The sequence below is a fragment of the Entelurus aequoreus genome, linkage group LG01 (assembly GCF_033978785.1).
Source record: "Entelurus aequoreus isolate RoL-2023_Sb linkage group LG01, RoL_Eaeq_v1.1, whole genome shotgun sequence".
Lineage (NCBI taxonomy): Eukaryota > Metazoa > Chordata > Actinopteri > Syngnathiformes > Syngnathidae > Entelurus > Entelurus aequoreus.
Genome location: NC_084731.1, coordinates 100,351,054 through 100,376,072, shown reverse-complemented (window position 1 = coordinate 100,376,072; position 25,019 = coordinate 100,351,054). Strand labels below are relative to the sequence as shown.

Sequence of the window (25,019 nt, the reverse complement as noted above, 5' to 3'; positions counted from 1 at the left end):
TGAAGTGTGTACAGTACAGTACATCATGAAGTTTGTACAGTACAGTGCATTATGAAGTTTGTACAGTACAGTACATCATGAAGTTTGTACAGTACAGTGCATCATGAAGTGTGTACAGTACAGTACATTATGAAGTGTGTACAGTACAGTACATCATGAAGTTTGTACAGTACAGTACATCATGAAGTTTGTACAGTACATCAGGAAAGGATTCACAACTCTTCACGTTGTCCCCATTTTGTTATGTTACAGCTTTATTCCAAAATGGAATAGAACATTTCTTTCCCCCTCAGAATTCTACACACAATACCTCACAATAACAATGTGAAAACGTTTTTTTTGTATGTTGCAATTTTATTAAAAATAAAACAAAGTACATATACATAAGTATTCACAGCCTCTGCTCAATACTTTGTTGATGCACCTTTGGCAGCAATTACAGCCTCATGTCTTTTTGAATACCATGCCACCAACTTTGGCACACCTATCTTTGGGCACTTTCTTTGCCCATTCCTCTTTGCAACACCTCTCAAGCTCCAGCGACACTTCTCATCCAAGTCCGTGGAGCTTGAGAGGTACCCTATTTGTCGGAGTATAAGTCGCTCCGGAGTATAAGTCGCACCGGCCGAAAATGCATATTACAGAAGGAAAAAACATATATAAGTGGCATTTTTTTGGGAAATGTATTTGATAAAAGCCAACAGCAAGAATAGACATTTGAAAGGCAATTTAAAATGTGTAAAGAATAGTGAATAAGTGTACGTTATATGAGGCATAAATAACCAACTGCTATGTTAACCTCACATATTATGGTAAGAGTCATTCAAATAACTATAACATATAGAACATGCTATACGTTTACTGTCACTCCTAATCGCTAAATCCCATGAAATCTTATACGTCTAGTCTCTTACGTGAATAATATTATAATGTGTTCATCATTTCACACATAAGTCGCTCCTGAGTATAAGTCGCACCCCCGGCCAAACTATGAAAAAAACTGCCACTTATAGTCTGAAAAATACGGTACTCCAAATAGGTACGGGCGAAACTACCCAAAGATAGGTGTGCCAAGCTTGTGGCATCGTATTCAAGAACACTCGAGGCTGTCATTTCTGTAAAGGCTGTGAATACTTTTACAGTACAGGTTGAAAGTTTGGACACACCTTCTCATCCACAACACACCTGATGGTCCCAACTCCATTGATGAAGCAAGACATTCCACTCATCAACACTGGTAAGGCACACCTGTGAAGAGGTGACTACTTCTTGGAGCTCATGGAGAGAATGCCAAGAGTGTGCAACGCAGTAATCAGAGCAAAGGGTGGCTATTTTGAAGAAAATAGAATATAAAACATGTTTTCAGTTATTTTGTTGTTAAGTACATAACTCCACATGTGTTCCTTCATAGTTTGGATGTGACAATCTACAATGTAAATAGTCATGGAAACACATTGAATGAGGAGAAGGTGTGTCCAAACTTTTGGTCTGTACTGTATATAATACAGCAGCCCTCAAGTAAAACAGTTTGGACCCCCTTATATTAGGCACTAAGACAGACCTGGGCAAATGAAGGCTCGGGGGCCACATGCGGCCTGTTAAGATTTTCAATCTGGCCCGACGGACATTCCCAAATATTTTTTTTTAGATGTTTAAGATGTAAAGTGTAGCTGCCATTATGATGTACACTCATCTTTTCTAATGACCTTCTACTATACTAAGTCTTTACATGCTTGGAATCTGCGCTTTCGCATGATATACTAGTGACTAGTGTTGTCCTGATATCAATATTATTTAGATAGTTTTCAGTACTTTTCTAAATAAAGGTGACCAGAAAAAATTGCATTATTGGCTTTATTTTAACAAAAAATCTTAGGGTGTGGCGGACCGGTACTTTTCAGAGGTGGTATGGTACCGAACATGATTCATTAGTATCACGGTACTATACTAATACCCGTATACCAGGGGTCGGCAACCCGCGGCTCTCTTTAGCGCCGCCCTAGTGGCTCTCTGGAGCTTTTTAAAAAATGTATGAAAAATGGAAAAAGATGAGGGGAAAAAAAAAAGTTTTTGTTTTAATATGGTTTCCGTAGGAGGACAAACATGACGCAAACCTCCCTAATTGTTATAAATCACACTGTTTGTATTAAACATGCTTCACTGATTTGAGTATTTGGCGAGCGCTGTTTTGTCCTACTAATTTTGGCGGTCCTTGAACTCACCGTAGTTTGTTTACAAGTATAACGTTCTCCGACTTTCTAGGACGTGTTTTATGCCACTTCTTTTGTCCACCACACTTTTAACGTTGTGCATGAGTGCACAAAGGTGAGTTTTGTTGATGTTATTGACTTGTGTGGAGTGCTAATCAGACATATTTGCTCACTGCATGACTGCAAGCTAATCGATGCTAACATGCTATTTAGGCTAGCTATATGTACATATTGCAGCATTATGCCTCATTTGTAGCTATATTTGAGCTCATTTAGTTTCCTTTAAGTCCTCTCAATTAAAGGCGTAACTCATGACACACTATGGCTTTTAGTTTTTTGCGGCTCCAGACAGATTTGTTTTTGTATTTTTGGTCCAATACGGCTCTTTCAACATTTTGGGTTGCCGACCCCTGCCGTATACCATACAACCCTACTAGTTACTATGGTAATGTAATGAGTTACTATGGTCATGTAATGAGTTACTATGGTAATGTAAGTGACAGCAGGTCAGAGGAGGTACCAAGCAGTGTGGGTGGGGAGTGTTTCCACAGAGTGTGAAATGTGGGTGTCAGGGACAGACGTGGAAGGAGATTTTTACAACAAAGTTGTAAAGCTTAGTGATATATCACATTGTAGGTGGTTATTGTTTACCCTTCATGTTCATATTTCACTGTTTGTTGCATTTTTGTTGCATTTGGCTTGATTGTAAAATATGTGTATGGAGAGGGGGTGTGTCGTTCATATGTTGTCAATATTCAGGGTTTTATCCTTCATAGAAAAAAATAAAATTCCATTCCGTTTTCAAGGCGGTCTGTCATAACATTTTTAGCATTCAATCAGACTTTATTGTGAGGTTTTGTATTAGCTTTCCTAAAAATAGATACACTGGCCCCCAGACACATTTTTTCTCTAAATTTGGCCCCCGAGTCAAAATAATTGCCCAGGCCTGCACTAAGGTGTATTTACGCTAAACTATGATGACCCACGGGCCGTGAGTTTAATTAGTCATTACACAATGTACATAGTGCCCCATTCTTTGTATATATTGTTCTTCAAATCAGCAGACATGTATACTGTGTGTGTGTACATCATTTTTCCTCTTTTTTACGTAATTTTTTATATCCATGTTACAGGTTATGTTTCTTTTATTATTGAATGTATGAAATGTGATGAATATTTAATGGTCCACAATGGAAACAAGCCTTTTGGCTTTTTGTGCCATCCATTTGCCTTTTTAAAGCATTACATGGATTCCATTCTTTAACATGTCAATAAACTTCTCAATCAATCAATATTGAATGAGAAGGTGTGTCTAAACTTTTGGCCTGTACTGTATGTACATTTTTTAGTTTGCTGTTTTCATAAATGAAAAAAAACTATAAAGCTTTTCACATGGTCATTATGGCCTTTTGTCTGTAGAATGTATTTTTCCATCTTGGAATTAACTGTAACGTGACAAAATGAAGGCAAAATAACTGAATACTTTGTTAATGGCTACTGAGCATGGGGCCCTGCTTTTTCCACTTAATTATAATCAGTTTAAAAAGATGCCACTTTGTTGGCTAGTATTATTTTTAATACAATCCCAATTTGTTGTGTAGTAAATACTGCTTGATGAGAGATCTGTCTGTGTTTCAGTGCAAATGTGCACAGTACTGGCCGGACCAGGGCTGTTGGACATATGGAAACATCCGGGTGTCTGTAGAAGACGCCATGGTTCTTGTGGATTACACCATCCGCAAGTTTTGCATCCAACAGGTACGTGTCCAAAAGAAGGTGAAAGGTAAGGTTGCTAAGAAGTTGACGGTGATACTGGTGTCTCAGGTTGGGGATGTGTCGGGCAAAAAGCCTCAAAGGCTGGTCACTCAGTTCCACTTCACCAGCTGGCCAGACTTTGGTGTTCCCTTCACCCCCATCGGCATGTTGAAGTTCCTCAAGAAAGTGAAAACGTACAACCCTCAATACGCCGGGCCCATTGTGGTCCACTGCAGGTAAACCAGGTTCAGTCCATTGCTGTGCTGCACACCCGTCCAGAGCTGATGTTTGTGTGTGTCCGTGGCAGTGCGGGCGTAGGGAGGACGGGTACCTTCATCGTGATCGACGCCATGTTAGACATGATGAATTCCGAGAGGAAAGTGGACGTGTTCGGCTTTGTCACCAGGATTAGAGCCCAGCGCTGTCAGATGGTCCAAACTGATGTAAGACCTAAGGAAGTGAAGTTTCCCCAGCTGATCTTGGTCGTTTTACCATTGATTTCATAGAAATGAATGAAATAACATATTTCACCACCCTTCCACAGATGCAGTACGTGTTCATCTTCCAGGCCTTGTTGGAGCACTATCTTTACGGAGACACAGAGCTGGAGGTGACCTCACTGGAGTCTCACCTGGCCAAACTCTATGCCCCTGCACCTGGAGCCGGCTGCAGTGGTCTGGAGGCCGAATTCAAGGTGCGTTCTTTGCTCGGCTCTCCTTTTCTGTTGATTTGCCCCAAGCGTGTCTGTGTCTGTATACAACCATCTGTAACCTGGCACTTCTAGAAACTGACGTCCATCAAGATCCAGAATGACAAGATGAGGACAGGCAATCTGCCAGCCAACATGAAGAAGAACAGAGTTCTGCAGATCATTCCATGTGTGTGAGGCATGATTGTGTGTGTGTGTGTGTGTGTGTGTGCAGTATTGACACAACATCTTTACAGACGAGTTCAACAGAGTGATCATCCCAGTGAAAAGAGGAGAAGAGAACACGGACTACGTCAATGCTTCTTTCATTGACGTGAGTGCAAAAGCTCCTTCATCTTCTCACTGTGCTTCTTGGACTTGTCTTTCAAGCGTCTGCTCGCTCCGTCTGGACGGTCATTTAACTACTTTCTTTATTTGTAAGGAACTTCAGTGTTGGTTTGCAGTGCTTAGAAAAAAGACACACACAGATATTAGGAGCCTATACCATGAAATAATAAATATGCAATAAAGCTGTTAAGACGGCTTACTGTATTTTTCAGAGTATAAGTCGCTCCGTAGGATAAGTGCTTTAAAATGTCTGACTCCCTCCTAATGTGTGCAGGGTTACCGTCAGAAGGACTCTTACATGGCCAGCCAGGGCCCCCTGCAGCACACCATGGAGGACTTCTGGAGGATGATCTGGGAGTGGAGAAGCTGCTCCATAGTGATGCTCACTGAGCTGGAGGAGAGGGGCCAGGTGTGCTCATCAGTGCTCAGGAAAATGGCCAGGAAAATGTAAGAATGTCTTGTCCTCCTGCAGGAAAAGTGTGCTCAGTACTGGCCCAGTGATGGAGTGCTGGTGTACGGGGACATCTCCATGGAACTGAAAAGGGAGGAGGAGAGTGAGAGCTACACAGTGCGGGACCTCCTGGTCACCAACAACAGGGTACATCACATGACATCATCCTGGTCACCAACAACAGGGTACATCACATGACATCATCCTGGTCACCAACAACAGGGTACATCACATGACATCATCCTGGTCACCAACAACAGGGTACATCACATGACATCATCCTGGTCACCAACAACAGGGTACATGACATGACATCATCCTGGTCACCAACAACAGGGTACATCACATGACATCATCCTGGTCACCAACAACAGGGTACTTAACATGACATCATCCTGGTCACCAACAACAGGGTACTTAACATGACATCATCCTGGTCACCAACAACAGGGTACATCACATGACATCATCCTGGTCACCAACAACAACAGGGTACATCACATGACATCATCCTGGTCACCAACAACAGGGTACATCACATGACATCATCCTGGTCACCAACAACAGGGTACATCACATGACATCATCCTGGTCACCAACAACAGGGTACATCACATGACATCATCCTGGTCACCAACAACAGGGTACATCACATGACATCATCCTGGTCACCAACAACAGGGTACATCACATGACATCATCCTGGTCACCAACAACAGGGTACATCACATGACATCATCCTGGTCACCAACAACAGGGTACATCACATGACATCATCCTGGTCACCAACAACAGGGTACATCACATGACATCATCCTGGTCACCAACAACAGGGTACATCACATGACATCATCCTGGTCACCAACAACAGGGTACATTACATGACATCATCCTGGTCACCAACAACAGGGTGCATCACATGACATCATCCTGGCCAACAACAGGGTACATCACATGACATCATCCTGGTCACCAACAACAGGGTACATCACATGACATCATCCTGGTCACCAACAACAGGGTACATCACATGACATCATCCTGGTCACCAACAACAGGGTGCATCACATGACATCATCCTGGCCAACAACAGGGTACATCACATGACATCATCCTGGTCACCAACAACAGGGTACATCACATGACATCATCCTGGTCACCAACAACAGGGTACATCACATGACATCATCCTGGTCACCAACAACAGGGTACATCACATGACATCATCCTGGTCACCAACAACAGGGTACATCACATGACATCATCCTGGTCACCAACAACAGGGTACATCACATGACATCATCCTGGTCACCAACAACAGGGTACATCACATGACATCATCCTGGTCACCAACAACAGGGTACATCACATGACATCATCCTGGTCACCAACAACAGGGTACATCACATGACATCATCCTGGTCACCAACAACAGGGTACATTACATGACATCATCCTGGTCACCAACAACAGGGTGCATCACATGACATCATCCTGGCCAACAACAGGGTACATCACATGACATCATCCTGGTCACCAACAACAGGGTACATCACATGACATCATCCTGGTCACCAACAACAGGGTACATCACATGACATCATCCTGGAAATGATTCAACCCCAATTATAAATGACATTTATTCTGAAATGTAAACATTTATAATAGTGAGCATTTGTACTATTGGCTGTATTTATTTGGATGTGATTTTATTGTGTGAACGCTCCAAAGCATTCACACATTCTTTTTAACTTCTTCTTCTCCAGATTTTGGCGCACTCTACCTTCCACATTTTTCGTCCAATTCAAAGCATTCCAACCTCAAATTGCGGGCTATCCCTTGACAAATTCCAAACATTCCCAGATTTCCAGGACATCTTTCCCATTTAAATTGAATTGGCCATTTTTCCAAACTTTCACCATTTCCACAGTTTTCAACCTATCCATGCCATTCCACCTTCAACACGTTGCACCATCCGGAAATTCAAACCACACTTTTTCCAAGTTCCAAAAAATTCCAGGATTTTCCAGAATTCCTGGTTTTCCAAAGCTCTATTTCCACCCTTTTTTCTGGCGACGACTCCTTCCACATTTTTTTATGCATGTCAGCCATTCCAACGTCCAAACATTCCTCTTAAATAGGACAAAAAACAAAGTTGTTTTTTGAACTGGAAAAATTCCCAGTTTTCCCGAAATTCCAGTAGTTCCCTAAAACTGTTCCTCAATTCAACATGTTACTACTTCAACATTTGTCGACCGATGTGAAACATTTCAACACCAAGCATTTCAACTCATTCAGAACATTCAAGTTCTTTTGACCATTTTCAAAAAATGTCCCGCTTTTCCCAAAGTTCCCAAATTCTTTGGAAATTCCCATTAAAATCAATGTGACATTCTTCAAAGTTCCACAACTCCCACATTTTTCATCTGAGTCCAACTGTTACCTCTTCAAAATATTCAGCCTCTTCAGGAATTGTGTGTTCTACTTCAACAATTCTTAAAAAAAAAAAATTCCCGGAATTCCCATAATTATTATTTTTCATTTTCCCCATTCAAAATGAATTGTCCATTTTTCAAACTCCCACATTTTTGGACTAATTCAAACCATTCCACCTTCAACATTTTCAACTCATCCTGGACATTCAAACTAACACTTTCCCAAGTTCCAAAAAATTCCAGGATTTTCCAGAATTCCTGGATTTCCAAAGCTCTATTTCCACCCTTTTTTCTGGCGACGACTCCTTCCACATTTTTTTACGCATGTCAGCCATTCCAACGTCCAAACATTCCTCTTAAATAGGACAAAAAACAAAGTTTTTTTTTTAACTGGAAAAATTCCCAGTTTTCCCGAAATTCCAGTAGTTCCCTAAAACTGTTCCTCAATTCAACATGTTACTACTTCAACATTTGTCGACCGATTTGAAACATTTCAACAACAAACATTTCAACTCATTCAGAACATTCAAGTTTTTGTGACCATTTTCAAAAAATGTCCCGCTTTTCCCAATGTTCCCAAATTCTTTGGAAATTCCCATTAAAATCAATGTGACATTCTTCAAAGTTCCACAACTCCCACATTTTTCATCTGAGTCCAACTGTTACCTCTTCAAAATATTCAGCCTCTTCAGGAATTGTGTGTTCTACTTCGACAATTCAAAAAAAATAAAAAATTCCCGGAATTCCCATAATTATTATTTTTCATTTTCCCCATTCAAAATCAATTGTCCATTTTTCAAACTTCCACATTTTTTGACTAATTCAAACCATTCCACCTTCAACATTTTCAACTCATCCTGGACATTCAAACTAAGACTTTCCCAAGTTCCAAAGCAGGTTTTCCTGGAAATACAAACTCTTCAACATTCAAACTAATCTTATATTCATACAACATTCTGTCAGCATTGGAACATTCACGCTCATCTAGTTTTGGTTGTGTTTTAGCACTGACAAACAATTGTTTTTTTAATCAGATTCTTCACACTTTTGAATTTTCTCGCACTTTATTTTGAAATAACTTGAAAAAAAAAGCTCCAATATTTTGAAACAAATCCAATTTTATAGTCAGAATGCCACATCTTTCAAATGTTTATCTCAAATTGACGTCTCTTTGCTCAAAACGTGGTATTTTCCTGTGTGCACAATTGTTCAAAATGTTACATTTTACTACTGTAAACTGTAACATTTTGAACAATTGTGCACACAGGAAAATAACAAGGTGGTTTTGTTCACCAATATGCAACATAAGTCAGAGGTTATGGTCACAATTGTGTGATTAATCTGCATATACAGTATACATGAATAAAGCCATAACGTGTTCTGGATATTTGCATGTGTTACATTTGACCGCCCTAGTTTTATTGCAAATTCCTGTAAATGACAAGTGTCCAACTGAAGGCCCGGAGGCCACATCTGGCCCGCCACATTATTGGATGTGTCCCGTGGAAGCCTGGAAATAATATGCCTTAATAAAATGCTTCATCTTCTCTTACTAAATATATTGGTTCTTTCCCTTTTGACATGAACAATTGTGTACTGCATGTATTTGCATATCTTTTATAAAATTCAATATTATCAAAATATTATATTATCATGTATTCCAAAAATAATTTTGTTAAAATAAAGATGAATACTGTGCTTGACTTGTGATTTCAAAACAAATGATCAATCAAATTGTAGACTGTAAAATTGCGTAAAATCAACTTTGGTACTGTTTTTCTTCCATATACAGTAAGACACGAAAGCGTTAAAAAACAAACAAAAAAAACATTAAAACAATAAGATTTTACGCTAAATAAACAAAAAACTGACTGCTCTGTTGCTTGAATTTTACCGCTAAAAACAGTGTTGTTGTTTCTCCATTCCATTCCATTTTTTTATATGCTGTAAAAAAACCAAAAAACACTGCTTTTACTGTAAAATTATGCCAGTTTTTAAAGTAAAATGTAATATTATTTTTGCAGCTTATGTAAAAAAATATATTGTTAATGTATTATGTGTGTGTGTGTGTGTGTGTGTGTGTGTGTGTGTGTGTGTGTGTGTGTGTGTGTGTGTGTGTGTGTGTGTGTGTGTGTGTGTGTGTGTGTGTTTATATGTATATATATGTGTGTGTGTGTGTGTGTGTGTGTGTGTGTGTGTGTGTGTGTATATACACACACACATATATGTGTGTATATACAGGTATATATATATACGTGTGTGTGTTTGTGTGTATATATATATGTTTGTGTGTGTGTATATATATATATATGTGTGTGTGTGTGTGTATATATATATATCTATATATATATAGATATATATATATGTCTTAATTAGATTATCCAAAAAATATTGCTCGATACCGTGGTAGAGCGTAATATGTATGTGTGGGAAAAAATCACAAGACTATTTCATCTCTACAGGCCTGTTTCATGAGGAGTTTTCCTCAATCCTCAGGAGATTTTTCTCCTGAGGATTGAGGAAAACCCCTCATGAAACAGGCCTGTAGAGATGAAATAGTCTTGCGATTTTTTTCCCACACATACCAGGCCTGTTTCATGAGGGGTTTTCCTCAATTCTCAGGAGAAAAATCTCCTGAGGATTGAGGATGAAATAGTCTTGTGATTTTTTTTCCCACACATACATATATATATATATATATATATATATATATATATATATATATATATATATATATATATATATATATATATATATATATATATATATATATATATATATATATATATATATATATATATATATACACACACACACACACAGAACATATATATGTGTGTATATATATATACATATTAGGGATGTCCGATAATGGCTTTTTGCCGATATCCGATATTCCGATATTGTCCAACTCTTTAATTACCGATACCGATATCAACCAATACCGATATCAACCGATATATACAGTTGTGGAATTAACACATTATTATGTCTAATTTGGACAACCAGGTATGGTAAAGATAAGGTACTTTTTTAAAAATAAAATAAGATAAATAAATTAAAAACATTTTCTTGGATAAAAAAGAAAGTAAAACAATATAAAAACAGTTACATAGAAACTAGTAATGAATGAAAATGAGTAACATTAACTGTTAAAGGTTAGTACTATTAGTGGAGCAGCAGCACGCACAATCATGTGTGCTTACGGACTGTATCCCTTGCAGACTGTATTGATATATATTGATATATAATGTAGGAAGCAGAATATTAATAACAACCCTTTTGTGTGAATGAGGAGGGAGGTTTTTTGGGTTGGTGCATTAATTGTAAGTGTATCTTGTGTTTTTTATGTTGATTTAATTTTTAAAAAAAAACAAAAAACGATACCAATAATAAAAAAAACGATACCGATAATTTCCGATATTACATTTTAACGCATTTATCGGCCGATAATATCGGCAGGCCGATATTATCGGACATCCCTAATACATATATATATAAAAATATATATATATAAAAATATATATATATATATATATTACTCATTGTTAAAAGCGGCCCTCTGAGGACAAGCATAACTGCCATGTGGCCCTCAATGAAAATCAGTTTGACACCCCTGCTGTAAATGTATATGAAGTTATTTATGTGAATGTTTTTGTATAGGAATCCCTAATTGGCTTCGACAACACCGCCTTTATTAAGCCATTCCTCTTTTCTCAGTCGCCTCCTTTCTTCACCCTTCCAGGAGAACAAGGCTCGAGCGGTGCGTCAGTTTCATTTCCACGGCTGGCCGGAGGTGGGCATCCCCGCTGACGGTAAAGGCATGATCAATATCATCGCTGCAGTGCAGAAGCAGCAGCAGCAGTCTGGCAACCATCCAATCACAGTCCATTGCAGGTAAGCAACCATCCAATCACAGTCCATAGCAGGTAAGACACACCTTCTCTTTCTGCCTCACAATCTCATTCTTCCAGCTCACTTCGCTTTAGCACAGAGCCAAACAAATATTTAGACTCGGGGGCCACATTGAGAGAAGAAAATGTGTCTGGGGAGCCAATGTGTATGTGTGTATTAATGATATATACACATTTAGATGTACAGTATGTGTGTTTGGCTCCCTTTTTTCCAGCAACACTAATACCAAAAGTCACAATGTCCCATAGAGTTGTAAAAAAGGTATGACAGACCACCTCAAACAAACACAATTTAATTGTACAGTTTTTTACTCAATGGGACACCCAAAATGTACATTGAAATAAAGAAAGTGGGATTTACAATATTAACAATAAAAGACTGAATATTAACATCTTTTACTTCTCAGAGCAGCTCCTCCTTAGATAACTTGTACAACAGAAATGTAAGAAACAGCAAAATATGAATGCAAAATGTAATAAACACCAACAATATGATAAATTATCACGTAAACATCTGCTTCCACATCTGTTTCTAGAGTTAGTTAGAGTTAAAGTTAGACAAATGTTATTGATCCACAAGGGAAATAGTTCCACACAGTAGCTCAGTTACAAAGGATGGAAAGGGTAAGGATGGAAAGGATAAGGATGGAAAGGGTAAGGATGGAAAGGGTAAGGATGGAAAATGTAGATTCCTAATGAAGCCTTAGCTCTACTTTCTCCTGCTCCGCTTGCTGCGGCAACAACAAACAAAACTCCAGACGCTCCTCTTCGTTTTGTATAGTGAACTTGTCAACTTCATTATTCAAAAACGTCAAACAATAACGATGTGGGAACAAATGAATGGCAAATTAAAGCTAGTTTTGATATTACACCCATTTAAATCTATTACAATGCATGATGGCAAACCACACTTGTTTATGTTTGGCACATTTTAGCAGCTTAATATTTCTGATTGGTAACAAAACTTTAAGGAGGTTGTCATAGAAGTAAACAAGGTAAGAGTCGCACTTTCACATACATATTATATTAATTATATATCCATCATATTATAATATCTATGTACACATATTACTACTCTACTAGCAGTCGGCTTTCGGCCAAATGGTTTAGCCCAATGTAGCTCCCGAGTCAAATGATTTAGCCCAATGCGGCTCCCGAGTCAAATGGTTTAGCCCAATGCGGCTCCCGAGTCAAATGATTTAGCCCAATGTGGCTCCCGAGTCAAATGATTTAGCCCAATGTGGCTCCCGAGTCAAATGGTTTAGCCCAATGCGGCTCCTGAGTCAAATGATTTAGCCCAATGCGGCTCCCGAGTCAAATGATTTAGCCCAATGTGGCTCCCGAGTCAAATGGTTTAGCCCAATGCGGCTCCTGAGTCAAATGGTTTAGCCCAATGCGGCTCCTGAGTCAAATGATTTAGCCCAATGCGGCTCCCGAGTCAAATGATTTAGCCCAATGTGGCTCCCGAGTCAAATGGTTTAGCCCAATGTGGCTCCCGAGTCAAATGATTTAGCCCAATGTGGCTCCCGAGTCAAATGATTTAGCCCAATGTGGCTCCCGAGTCAAATGGTTTAGCCCAATGTGGCTCCCGAGTCAAATGATTTAGCCCAATGCGGCTCCCGAGTCAAATGATTTAGCCCAATGTGGCTCCCGAGTCAAATGGTTTAGCCCAATGTGGCTCCCGAGTCAAATGATTTAGCCCAATGCGGCTCCCGAGTCAAATGATTTAGCCCAATGTGGCTCCCGAGTCAAATGGTTTAGCCCAATGTGGCTCCCGAGTCAAATGATTTAGCCCAATGCGGCTCCCGAGTCAAATGGTTTAGCCCAATGTGGCTCCCGAGTCAAATGATTTAGCCCAATGTGGCTCCCGAGTCAAATGGTTTAGCCCAATGTGGCTCCCGAGTCAAATGATTTAGCCCAATGCGGCTCCCGAGTCAAATGATTTAGCCCAATGTGGCTCCCGAGTCAAATGGTTTAGCCCAATGTGGCTCCCGAGTCAAATGATTTAGCCCAATGTGGCTCCCGAGTCAAATGGTTTAGCCCAATGTGGCTCCCGAGTCAAATGATTTAGCCCAATGCGGCTCCCGAGTCAAATGATTTAGCCCAATGTGGCTCCCGAGTCAAATGATTTAGCCCAATGCGGCTCCCGAGTCAAATGATTTAGCCCAATGTGGCTCCCGAGTCAAATGGTTTAGCCCAATGTGGCTCCCGAGTCAAATGATTTAGCCCAATGTGGCTCCCGAGTCAAATGATTTAGCCCAATGTGGCTCCCGAGTCAAATGGTTTAGCCCAATGTGGCTCCCGAGTCAAATGATTTAGCCCAATGCGGCTCCCGAGTCAAATGATTTAGCCCAATGTGGCTCCCGAGTCAAATGGTTTAGCCCAATGTGGCTCCCGAGTCAAATGATTTAGCCCAATGCGGCTCCCGAGTCAAATGATTTAGCCCAATGTGGCTCCCGAGTCAAATGGTTTAGCCCAATGTGGCTCCCGAGTCAAATGATTTAGCCCAATGTGGCTCCCGAGTCAAATGGTTTAGCCCAATGTGGCTCCCGAGTCAAATGGTTTAGCCCAATGTGGCTCCCGAGTCAAATGATTTAGCCCAATGCGGCTCCCGAGTCAAATGGTTTAGCCCAATGTGGCTCCCGAGTCAAATGGTTTAGCCCAATGTGGCTCCCGAGTCAAATGATTTAGCCCAATGTGGCTCCCGAGTCAAATGGTTTAGCCCAATGTGGCTCCCGAGTCAAATGATTTAGCCCAATGTGGCTCCCGAGTCAAATGGTTTAGCCCAATGTGGCTCCCGAGTCAAATGATTTAGCCCAATGCGGCTCCCGAGTCAAATGATTTAGCCCAATGTGGCTCCCGAGTCAAATGGTTTAGCCCAATGTGGCTCCCGAGTCAAATGATTTAGCCCAATGTGGCTCCCGAGTCAAATGGTTTAGCCCAATGTGGCTCCCGAGTCAAATGATTTAGCCCAATGCGGCTCCCGAGTCAAATGATTTAGCCCAATGTGGCTCCCGAGTCAAATGATTTAGCCCAATGTGGCTCCCGAGTCAAATGGTTTAGCCCAATGTGGCTCCCGAGTCAAATGATTTAGCCCAATGTGGCTCCCGAGTCAAATGGTTTAGCCCAATGTGGCTCCCGAGTCAAATGATTTAGCCCAATGCGGCTCCCGAGTCAAATGATTTAGCCCAATGTGGCTCCCGAGTCAAATGATTTAGCCCAATGCGGCTCCCGAGTCAAATGGTTTAGCCCAATGTGGCTCCCGAGTCAAATGATTTAGCCCAATGTGGCTCCCGAGTCAAATGATTTAGCCCAATGCGGCTCCCGAGTCAAATGATTTAGCCCAATGCGGCTCCCGAGTCAAATGATTTAGCCCAATGCGGCTCCCGAGTCAAATGATTTAGCCCAATGAGGCTCCCGAGTCAAATGATTTAGCCCAATGAGGCTCCCGAGTCAAAAGGTTTAGCCCAATGCGGCTCCCGAGTCAAATGATTTAGCCCAATGCGGCTCCCGAGTCAAAAGGTTTGGACACCCCTGGTACAACACAAAGGGAAGATGTGGCTGTTTAGTTGAATAGATGGAGCTACAATGTAGCATCTTTCATGTACTGTCCTAGCATGAGATTGCAGGTGACTTCCCATCAGGCTGTGCTTCATCACAGATTCTTATACTGCGTATACAAGCCAGTCAAAAAAAGACTTTTCCTATTGTGGGAAACATAACAACACCATGAGGTGCCTTCTTTGACCAGGAAGCACTTTGCATTCCTTTTGCTTTCTTGGTATGTGCTATTTATACACCTATTTCCTGCCATGTATTGGAAAAGAAGTGTGCATTGTCCCCCATGTGTGCAGTGCCGGGGCAGGCAGGACCGGAACATTCTGTGCATTGAGTACAGTCCTGGAGAGGGTGAAGGCAGAAGGCATCCTGGATGTTTTTCAGACAGTCAAGAGTCTGAGGTTGCAGAGACCCCACATGGTGCAGACACTGGTGAGCAGCATTCACATTCCTTGCCTTTTACCACTTTCATCTCCATCTTTTCAGCTGCATTGGCCTCTAATTGGAGTTTCATATTCTGTACAGTAACCTTTGGACACACCTTCTCCTCTTTCAACTTTATTTGACATTGTAGATTGTCACAGCAAAACTATGAATGAACACATGAACAAAAAAAGGGGAAAACATGTTTTATATTCTAGTTTCTTCAAAATAGCCACATTTTGCTCTGATTACTGCTTTGCACACTCTTGGCATTCTCTCCATGAGCTTCAAGAGGTACTCACCTGAAATGGTTTTCACTTCACAGGTGTGCTTGAAGCTCATGGAGAGAATGCCAAGAGTGTGCAAAGCAGTAATCAGAGCAAAGGGTGGCTATTTTGAAGAAACTAGAATATAAAACGTGTTTTCACCTTTTTTTGTTAAGTACATAACTCCACATGTGTTCATTCATAGTTTTGATGTGACAATCTACAATGTAAATAGTCATGGAAATAAAGTTGAATGAGGAGAAGGTGTGTCCAAACTTTAGTCCTGTACTGTACATCCAGTAAATTAGAAGTGTACGCTACTTTGTTTTAGAAATGTCAAGAGCTTCCGACATTTTTTTCTCTTAAAGTGGCCCCCGAGTCAAAATATTTGCCCAGCTCTGCTCTTGAGGCTTTTATCTGGTGTGTCAGAGAGAGATTGATAGGTGAAAGTTTGTAATGTAGAGGTAAAAGATCCATGAATAAGACAACATTAGTGAAATGTAGGGATGATGTTTGATAAGAAATTATCGAGTTCGAGCCCATTATCGAATCCTCTTATCGAACCGATTCCTTATCGATTCTCTTATCGAGTCCAGATAGGTTGTTGTATATGGAAAAAACACAATATTTGGTTCAACAAAAGCTCACTTTTATTTTATAAGAAAAAAAATAAAATAAAATACATAAATAAATATTGACTGTTGCCCCCCTAAAAAAAATAAAAAAATTATTGACTGTTGTTACCCAAAGTATATTAAGTGGGATTTTTCAGAAAAACAAATATATACAGTCACACAAAAACAACCTGTGTCTGTGGTCACTATAGGTGTATAAATAATAATATAGTGTTAAATAAAATCAGTCCCTAATACAGCTCTCCAAAAAGTGCACTTCTGCTGCTATTGGAACATACTAACTACACACACAGACAGACAGCTAACAAACAATCCAAGACGTCTAATAAAGTTCCAAAGCAGATTAATCCATTTAGGCTCTTTATTGTTGTTGATCTTGCTTTGTCTTTTCCTATCTTTACTTTTGTCTTGCACTGGACTGTTGTTGTTTTTTTTAAACTGAAATACACACAATGACAAATGTATAAGCTATGTGATTCAATGAACATACTGAAATGTAATACACAATATGTAAATATTAGCTTCACACAAATATACAGTACTATCATCAAACAAATACTTCTGAGTGTTGAAACTATTTCGATGGTGGAAATACACGACTGGCAGCCATTTGAAGTCCTCAAAACATCCATTGAAACAGTGCACAAAAATTGTTTTTCAATAAACATCTTAGTATCAAACTTAACTACTTTCCACCTTAATATTGAGTTACATAAACAAGTTCAACAGTTTACTTACAGACTTATCTTTTCCAAGGCTTGTAAGAGCTAACACAACTTGTCTACTTCTCAATTGTCTCAACCCGGAAGTGCCCAAACTAATGACGCGTGGTATTTTCATATCGCCACAAGGTGTCAGTAAGAGTCTACAATCAAATGGGCATAACATTGCCGTCCCACAGGGCATTTCCTGTGGGAAGGGATTCGTTCCCAGGGATTCGAATAAAGAACCAACTCTTTTTCTTTACTATAGTGGTCTCGATAACTGGTACCGGTTCTCAAAAACGGATTCGAGTTTGAGGACTCGGTTCTTTTCTTATCGACCAACCGGGAAAACCGGTTTCAAGCATCATCCTTAGTGAAATGTAGAGGTAAAAGATCCATGAATAAGACAACATTAGTGAAATGTAGAGGTAAAAGATCCATGAATAAGACAACATTAGTGAAATGTAGAGGTAAAAGATCCATGAATAAGACAACATTAGTGAAATGTAGAGGTAAAAGATCCATGAATAAGACATTAGTGAAATGTAGAGGTAAAAGATCCATGAATAAGACAGTTGCATGTGGTATTGACTTGCTGTGTCTCCCACAGGAACAGTACGAGTTCTGCTACAAAGTGGTTCAGGAGTACATCGATGCCTTTTCCGACTACGCCAATTTCAAGTAGAGACCCAGCGTCACACTAACACCACACACACACAACCACACACACACACACACACAACCACACACACACACACACACACACACACACACACACACAACCACACATGGACCAGCTGCAGACCTTTGTTCTTTTTCTAAAAGTACTTTTATGGCAACTTGGTCTTTGGACGGGACAAAAGTGACGCCAGGAACAGGCATGGAGGACGGACCAGAAGGAGAAATCTTCTTGAGTATTTTGTAAGAAAGGTCTTGTTGATGCTGACATGTATACAGTACACATGCATCTTATTACTTTAGTATCATTGATGCTGACATGTATACAGTACACATGCATCTTATTACTTTAGTATCATTGATGCTGACATGTATACAGTACACATGCATCTTATTACTTTAGTATCATTGATGCTGACATGTATACAGTACACATACTTACTGTCTTGCATCTTATTACTTTAGTATCACACACAGTTTTCAGTTTGGCTGCGTTTCTGGGCGGCCCCTGTAAAGTATTTTATTTCTATATATATATATATATATATATATATATAAAATCTATATGAATATAAAACAAATGCTTCGGAGGCTTACGTAAAATATTGTTATTTTCACTTTTTAAGGACAGAGTTGAACATCTTTTGGCTGAGCCGCAGTGTAGCAACGTGAGCAGTGGTGAAGGTCACACTCACACATCAACTTATTGATATATTTCAAGCCACCGAATGTACACATGGCCAACAGCAGGGGGCAGCATTGGTCTGCCTTTAGACACCGCCTACACATACTGGAGAGCAAGAAAGTGTGCTCCATTCACATGGAAATGAATAGAAATACTTTTTACCCACAAGACACCAGGGTGTCCAAACTATTGCCCGCCGGCGTCTTTAGTTTGACCCGCGACACGTCCCGACTTCAGTAAGGATTCTGCCCTGTGGGGAGCCCACAACTTCATATTTTAAAGAGCTGACAGTCTTAATTGCTGCTATTCTACCGCCACCTTGTGGACAGTGTGAGTACATCAAGTCAATGACCATGAATGTACCTATATGACCCAATCCAAGAAACCTTTGCCACTCGATGCGCAAACTGCAACCAAACACAGGAAGTCAACACACACAACAACCTGCTCACACAATCTTTGTGGATATTATAGAAAAACTTTACAAACACTGTACATAGTTTGAAAATACTCATTTAATGTCTCGACAATAAATGATAGGAAAAATGCATATATATATATATATATATGTATGTATATATTTATGTATATGTATATATATATATATATATATATATACATATATATATATGTATGTATATGTGTATGTATGCATATATATGTATATATGTGTATATATATATACACACGTGTGTGTGTGTGTGTGTGTGTGTGTGTGTGTGTGTGTGTGTGTGTGTGTGTGTGTGTGTGTGTGTGTGTGTGTGTGTGTGTGTGTGTGTGTGTGTGTGTGTGTGTGTGTGTGTGTGTGTGTGTGTGTGTGTGTGTGTAATGTTACCTTACATGCAGTCAGCTTTCAGCCCCCGGCCAAATTTGTATAGTTCCATGTGGCCTCCAAGTCAAAAAGTTAGGGCACCCCTGATCTATATGGACAAAAGTATTTGTGTTTCTACTACTAATTGAGAGCCAATCAAACAATTGGGTTGAACTTCAAATGACCTCTGACCTCACGAATGTTATTTTGAATCAATGGACAAAAACAGAAAGGAAATAAAGACGTTTGTTAGGATGTCCCAATACTTTTGTCCGTATTGTGTTGGCTATTAAAGAACCAAAAACACGCACAAGTCAGTATTTCCTCTAATATTCTCTCCCATGTTCCCACCATCAACACTGATGTGGAACATTGTTACTCATCATGTTCCCACCATCAACACTGATGTGGAACATTGTTACTCATCATGTTCCCACCATCAACACTGATGTGGAACATTGTTACTCATCATGTTCCCACCATCAACACTGATGTGGAACATTGTCACTCATCATGTTCCCACCATCAACACTGATGTGGAACATTGTCACTCATCATGTTCCCACCATCAACACTGATGTAGAACATTGTCACTCATCATGTTCCCACCATCAACACTGATGTGGAACATTGTCACTCATCATGTTCCCACCATCAACACTGATGTGGAACATTGTCACTCATCATGTTCCCACCATCAACACTGATGTGGAACATTGTCACTCATCATGTTCCCACCATCAACACTGATGTAGAACATTGTCACTCATCATGTTCCCACCATCAACACTGATGTGGAACATTGTCACTCATCATGTTCCCACCATCAACACTGATGTGGAACATTGTCACTCATCATGTTCCCACCATCAACACTGATGTGGAACATTGTCACTCATCATGTTCCCACCATCAACACTGATGTGGAACATTGTCACTCATCATGTTCCCACCATCAACACTGCTGTGGAACATTGTCACTCATCATGTTCCCGCCATCAACACTGATGTGGAACATTGTCACTCTATGATAGAATGATGTTCCCATCATGAACACTGGTGTGGAACATTGTCCATTTTTATTCAAATGCTGTTTCTAACAAAAATTGGTAATGGCCTTTTCTTTTACTTTTGTGTGCCATGCAGTGTTTACTCTTTTTTTCTTTTTTAATTGCTGTTTACTTTGAGGAATACCGTATTTCCCCCACTATAAGTATATAAGCTGCACCAGTATATAAGCCGCACCCACCAAATTTTATAAGCAAAAAAATATATTTTTCATTGATTACCTGCAGCGGACTATAAGTATATACGTGTACTTAGTGAGTAAATGTGGATTTCCATACTTTGTTTCCAAACGGTGCCTGTCAGTCGTGTCCAATACCACTGATTTTATTTCCAATCCGATCGTGTAAAGTTCAGGCTGGTATCGATCCGATACTGATACTTGGTTCAATATACCCAGTGTGTCTGGTCAAAAATGTCAAAGTATTCAAAGTTGTGCTGCCTTGTCTTCAAACGATATCAACTCAAAACAAATTATGGCATTTTTCTGTATACAGCGGCCATTTTGATATTTTGTAAATAATCCCTAAAACAGATATGTATCACATAAAAACAGACTATATTTATATTTAAAGACAAAACGTGGTGTCAGCTTTGTGTGACAAAGTGTACTATTATTAGTAGGGATGATGTTTGATAAGAAATTATCGAGTTCGAGCCCATTATCGAATCCTCTTATCGAATCGATTCCTTATCGATTCCAGATAGGTTGTTGTATATGGAAAAAAACACAATATTTGGTTTAACAAAAGCTCACTTTTATTTAATAAGAAAAAAATAAAATACAATAAATAAATATTGACTGTTACCCCCCTAAAAAAAAAATACTGACTGTTGTTACCCAAAGTATATTAAGTGGGATTTTTCAGAAAAACAAATATATACAGTAACACAAAAACAAGCTGTCCCTGTGATCACTATAGGTGTATAAATAATAATATAGTGTTAAATAAAATCAGTCCCTTGGGCACAAAACTGAAAATAATACAGCTCTCCAAAAAGTGCACTTCTGCTGCTATTGGAACATACTAACTACACACACAGGCAGACAGCTAACAAACAATCCAAGACGTCTAATAAAGTTCCAAAGCAGATTAATCTATTTAGGCTCTTTATTGTTGTTGATCTTGCTTTGTCTTTTCCTATCTTTACTTTTGTCTTGCACTGGACTGTTGTTGTTTTTTTAACTGAAATACACACAATGACAAATGTATAAGCTATGTGATTCAATGAACATACTGAAATGTAATACACGATATGTAAATATTAGCTTCACACAAATATACAGTACTATCATCAAACAAATACTTCTTAGTGTTGAAACTATTTTGATGGTGGAAATACACGACTGGCGGCCATTTGAAGTCCTCAAAACATCCATTGAAACAGTGCACAACAATTGTTTTTCAATAAACATCTTAGTATCAAACTTAACCACTTTCCACCTTAATATTGAGTTACATAAACAAGTTAAACAGTTTACTTACACACTTATCTTTTCCAAGGCTTGTAAGAGCTAACACAACTTGTCTACTTCTCAATTGTCTCAACCCGGAAGTGCCCAAACTAATGACGCGTAGTATTTTCATATCGCCACAAGGTGTCAGTAAGAGTCTACAATCAAATGGGCATAACATTGCAGGTCCCACAGGGCATTTCCTGTACGTGGGAAGGGATTCGTTCACAGGGATTTGAATAAAGAACCAACTCTTTTTCTCTACTGTAGTGGCCTCGATAACGGGAACCGGTTCTCAAAAAGGGATTCGAGTCCATGGAATCGGTTCTTTTCTTATCGAACAACCGGGAGAACATCATCCCTAATTATTATTTATTACAGCTTTATTGACAAAGTGTAGTATTATTAGTTATTAGAGGGGTGTGTGACAAAGTGTAGTATTATTAGTTATTAGAGGGGTGTGTGACAAAGTGTAGTATTATTAGTTATTACAGCTTTGTTGACAAAGTGTAGTATTATTAGTTATTAGAGGGGTGTGTGACAAAGTGTAGTATTATTAGTTATTAGAGGGGTGTGTGACAAAGTGTAGTATTATTAGTTATTAGAGGGGTGTGTGACAAAGTGTACTATTATTAGTTATTAGAGGGGTGTGTGACAAAGTGTAGTATTATTAGTTATTAGAGGGGTGTGTGACAAAGTGTAGTATTATTAGTTATTAGAGGGGTGTGTGACAAAGTGTAGTATTATTAGTTATTACAGCTTTGTTGACAAAGTGTAGTATTATTAGTTATTAGAGGGGTGTGTGACAAAGTGTACTATTATTAGTTATTAGAGGGGTGTGTGACAAAGTGTAGTATTATTAGTTATTACAGCTTTGTTGACAAAGTGTAGTATTATTAGTTATTAGAGGGGTGTGTGACAAAGTGTAGTATTATTAGTTATTAGAGGGGTGTGTGACAAAGTGTAGTATTATTAGTTATTACAGCTTTGTTGACAAAGTGTAGTATTATTAGTTATTAGAGGGGTGTGTGACAAAGTGTAGTATTATTAGTTATTACAGCTTTGTTGACAAAGTGTAGTATTATTAGTTATTAGAGGGGTGTGTGACAAAGTGTAGTATTATTAGTTATTAGAGGGGTGTGTGACAAAGTGTAGTATTATTAGTTATTAGAGGGGTGTGTGACAAAGTGTAGTATTATTAGTTATTAGAGGGGTGTGTGACAAAGTGTAGTATTATTAGTTATTACAGCTTTGTTGACAAAGTTTAGTATTATTAGTTATTAGAGGGGTGTGTGACAAAGTGTAGTATTATTAGTTATTAGAGGGGTGTGTGACAAAGTGTAGTATTATTAGTTATTACAGCTTTGTTGACAAAGTGTAGTATTATTAGTTATTAGAGGGGTCTGTGACAAAGTGTAGTATTATTAGTTATTACAGCTTTGTTGACAAAGTTTAGTATTATTAGTTATTAGAGGGGTGTGTGACAAAGTGTAGTATTATTAGTTATTAGAGGGGTGTGTGACAAAGTGTAGTATTATTAGTTATTAGAGGGGTGTGTGACAAAGTGTAGTATTATTAGTTATTAGAGGGGTGTGTGACAATGTGTAGTATTATTAGTTATTACAGCTTTGTTGACAAAGTGTAGTATTATTAGTTATTAGAGGGGTGTGTGACAAAGTGTAGTATTATTAGTTATTAGAGGGGTGTGTGACATATGTACATATATATGCATATGTGTTTATATATATGTATACTAGCAGTGTGTATATAAAAGGTTGATGGAGGGTTTTGAAGACTACAAGAGTTATTATCCACATTTTCTACGTGTTTTTTTATCACCTTTTTTTAATTGAAGTATTTATTTTAAACCTGCACAGTACAACATCCATCCATCCATTTTCTACCGCTTATTCCCTCCGGGGGCGCTGGAGCCTATTTCAGCACTTTTTTTTTATTTTATTTTATTTTATTTTTTTTACATTTTGGCAGAGACATTTAATATGATAAGCCTTGCATAATAAAAAAAATAAAAAAATCACCTTTAAATAAAATATAAATCACCTTTAAACTCTTAATAATAAAAAAAGACATGTCTTGTCTCTCCTAGTGATGGTGAACAACAGGCAAGAAAAACAACAAACCCAAAAAAGAACTGCTTTTATTTGATGAAATAGCAGCCAGACATGTAATCAAGTCAAATAGAAATAAGACAACAAGGAGGAGGATCCAACACTTAAATGTGTACAGCAGATGTCAATCAACTGTATGCTTCGTCTGAGCGGCTGCACAGGAGTCGCGGGAGATGCTGGAGCCTATCTCAAAATTGATATATGATAAGAATTGTTCCAAATAAGAATCAGGATTCATTCAAAAATGCATTTCTCCTATTTAGGGCTTTGTTTGAATCCATCCCATAATTGAGCTGCTAGCAAAGAACAATCCCTCCATTAGCCGCACCTTTGTATAAGCCGCAGGGTTCAAAGCTTGGGGAAAAAATAAGTAGCGGCTTATAGTGCGGAAAAATACGGTACTCACTTGAACTACCTTTGCTGTGTTTGTGACCAGACACACCCCCCCCCCCCACCCCTGACCCCGCCCCCTTGTGCCCATCAATGATGTCACCCCCCTGTACCCATCAATGATGTCATCTGTGATCTTGGCAGGAACATTCCTCTCCCACCCGCCACACACCTTTCTGGCACACGTCACAAGCCACTCCACGTAGGATTGTAGAGGTCACACCTCCTCCACCTTTATTCCCAACTCCACCCTCACATGTTTGCTGAGGTCCAGTCGTGGTGTGGGTGCAGAACCACCCTTCAACAAAAGTGATGACGTGACACTTGTCACCAAAACGTCCTCAGTCTTTGCAGCCAAAGTCAAAGGTCCTTTATAAGTACAGTAAGGGAAGAGATGCTGAAAATGATGGAAAGCGCC

The 25,019-nt window shown here is 39.2% G+C and overlaps 1 protein-coding gene across 1 annotated transcript in view; it reads left to right on the top strand.

Moving 5' to 3' along the window:
- The window catches only part of ptpra (protein tyrosine phosphatase receptor type A), a 60,521-nt gene extending 37,637 nt beyond the window's left edge, over positions 1-22,884 (top strand). Inside the window, exons 11-21 of the mRNA XM_062063691.1 lie at positions 3,849-3,968; positions 4,035-4,201; positions 4,273-4,408; positions 4,510-4,659; positions 4,750-4,843; positions 4,911-4,987; positions 5,276-5,410; positions 5,474-5,599; positions 11,633-11,784; positions 15,656-15,791; positions 17,998-22,884. Of these exons, the coding sequence (XP_061919675.1) occupies positions 3,849-3,968; positions 4,035-4,201; positions 4,273-4,408; positions 4,510-4,659; positions 4,750-4,843; positions 4,911-4,987; positions 5,276-5,410; positions 5,474-5,599; positions 11,633-11,784; positions 15,656-15,791; positions 17,998-18,072 (1,368 nt within the window). The 3' untranslated portion in view covers positions 18,073-22,884. The remainder of the gene's footprint in view (positions 1-3,848; positions 3,969-4,034; positions 4,202-4,272; positions 4,409-4,509; positions 4,660-4,749; positions 4,844-4,910; positions 4,988-5,275; positions 5,411-5,473; positions 5,600-11,632; positions 11,785-15,655; positions 15,792-17,997) is intronic.
- Positions 22,885-25,019: the final 2,135 nt, after the last annotated feature.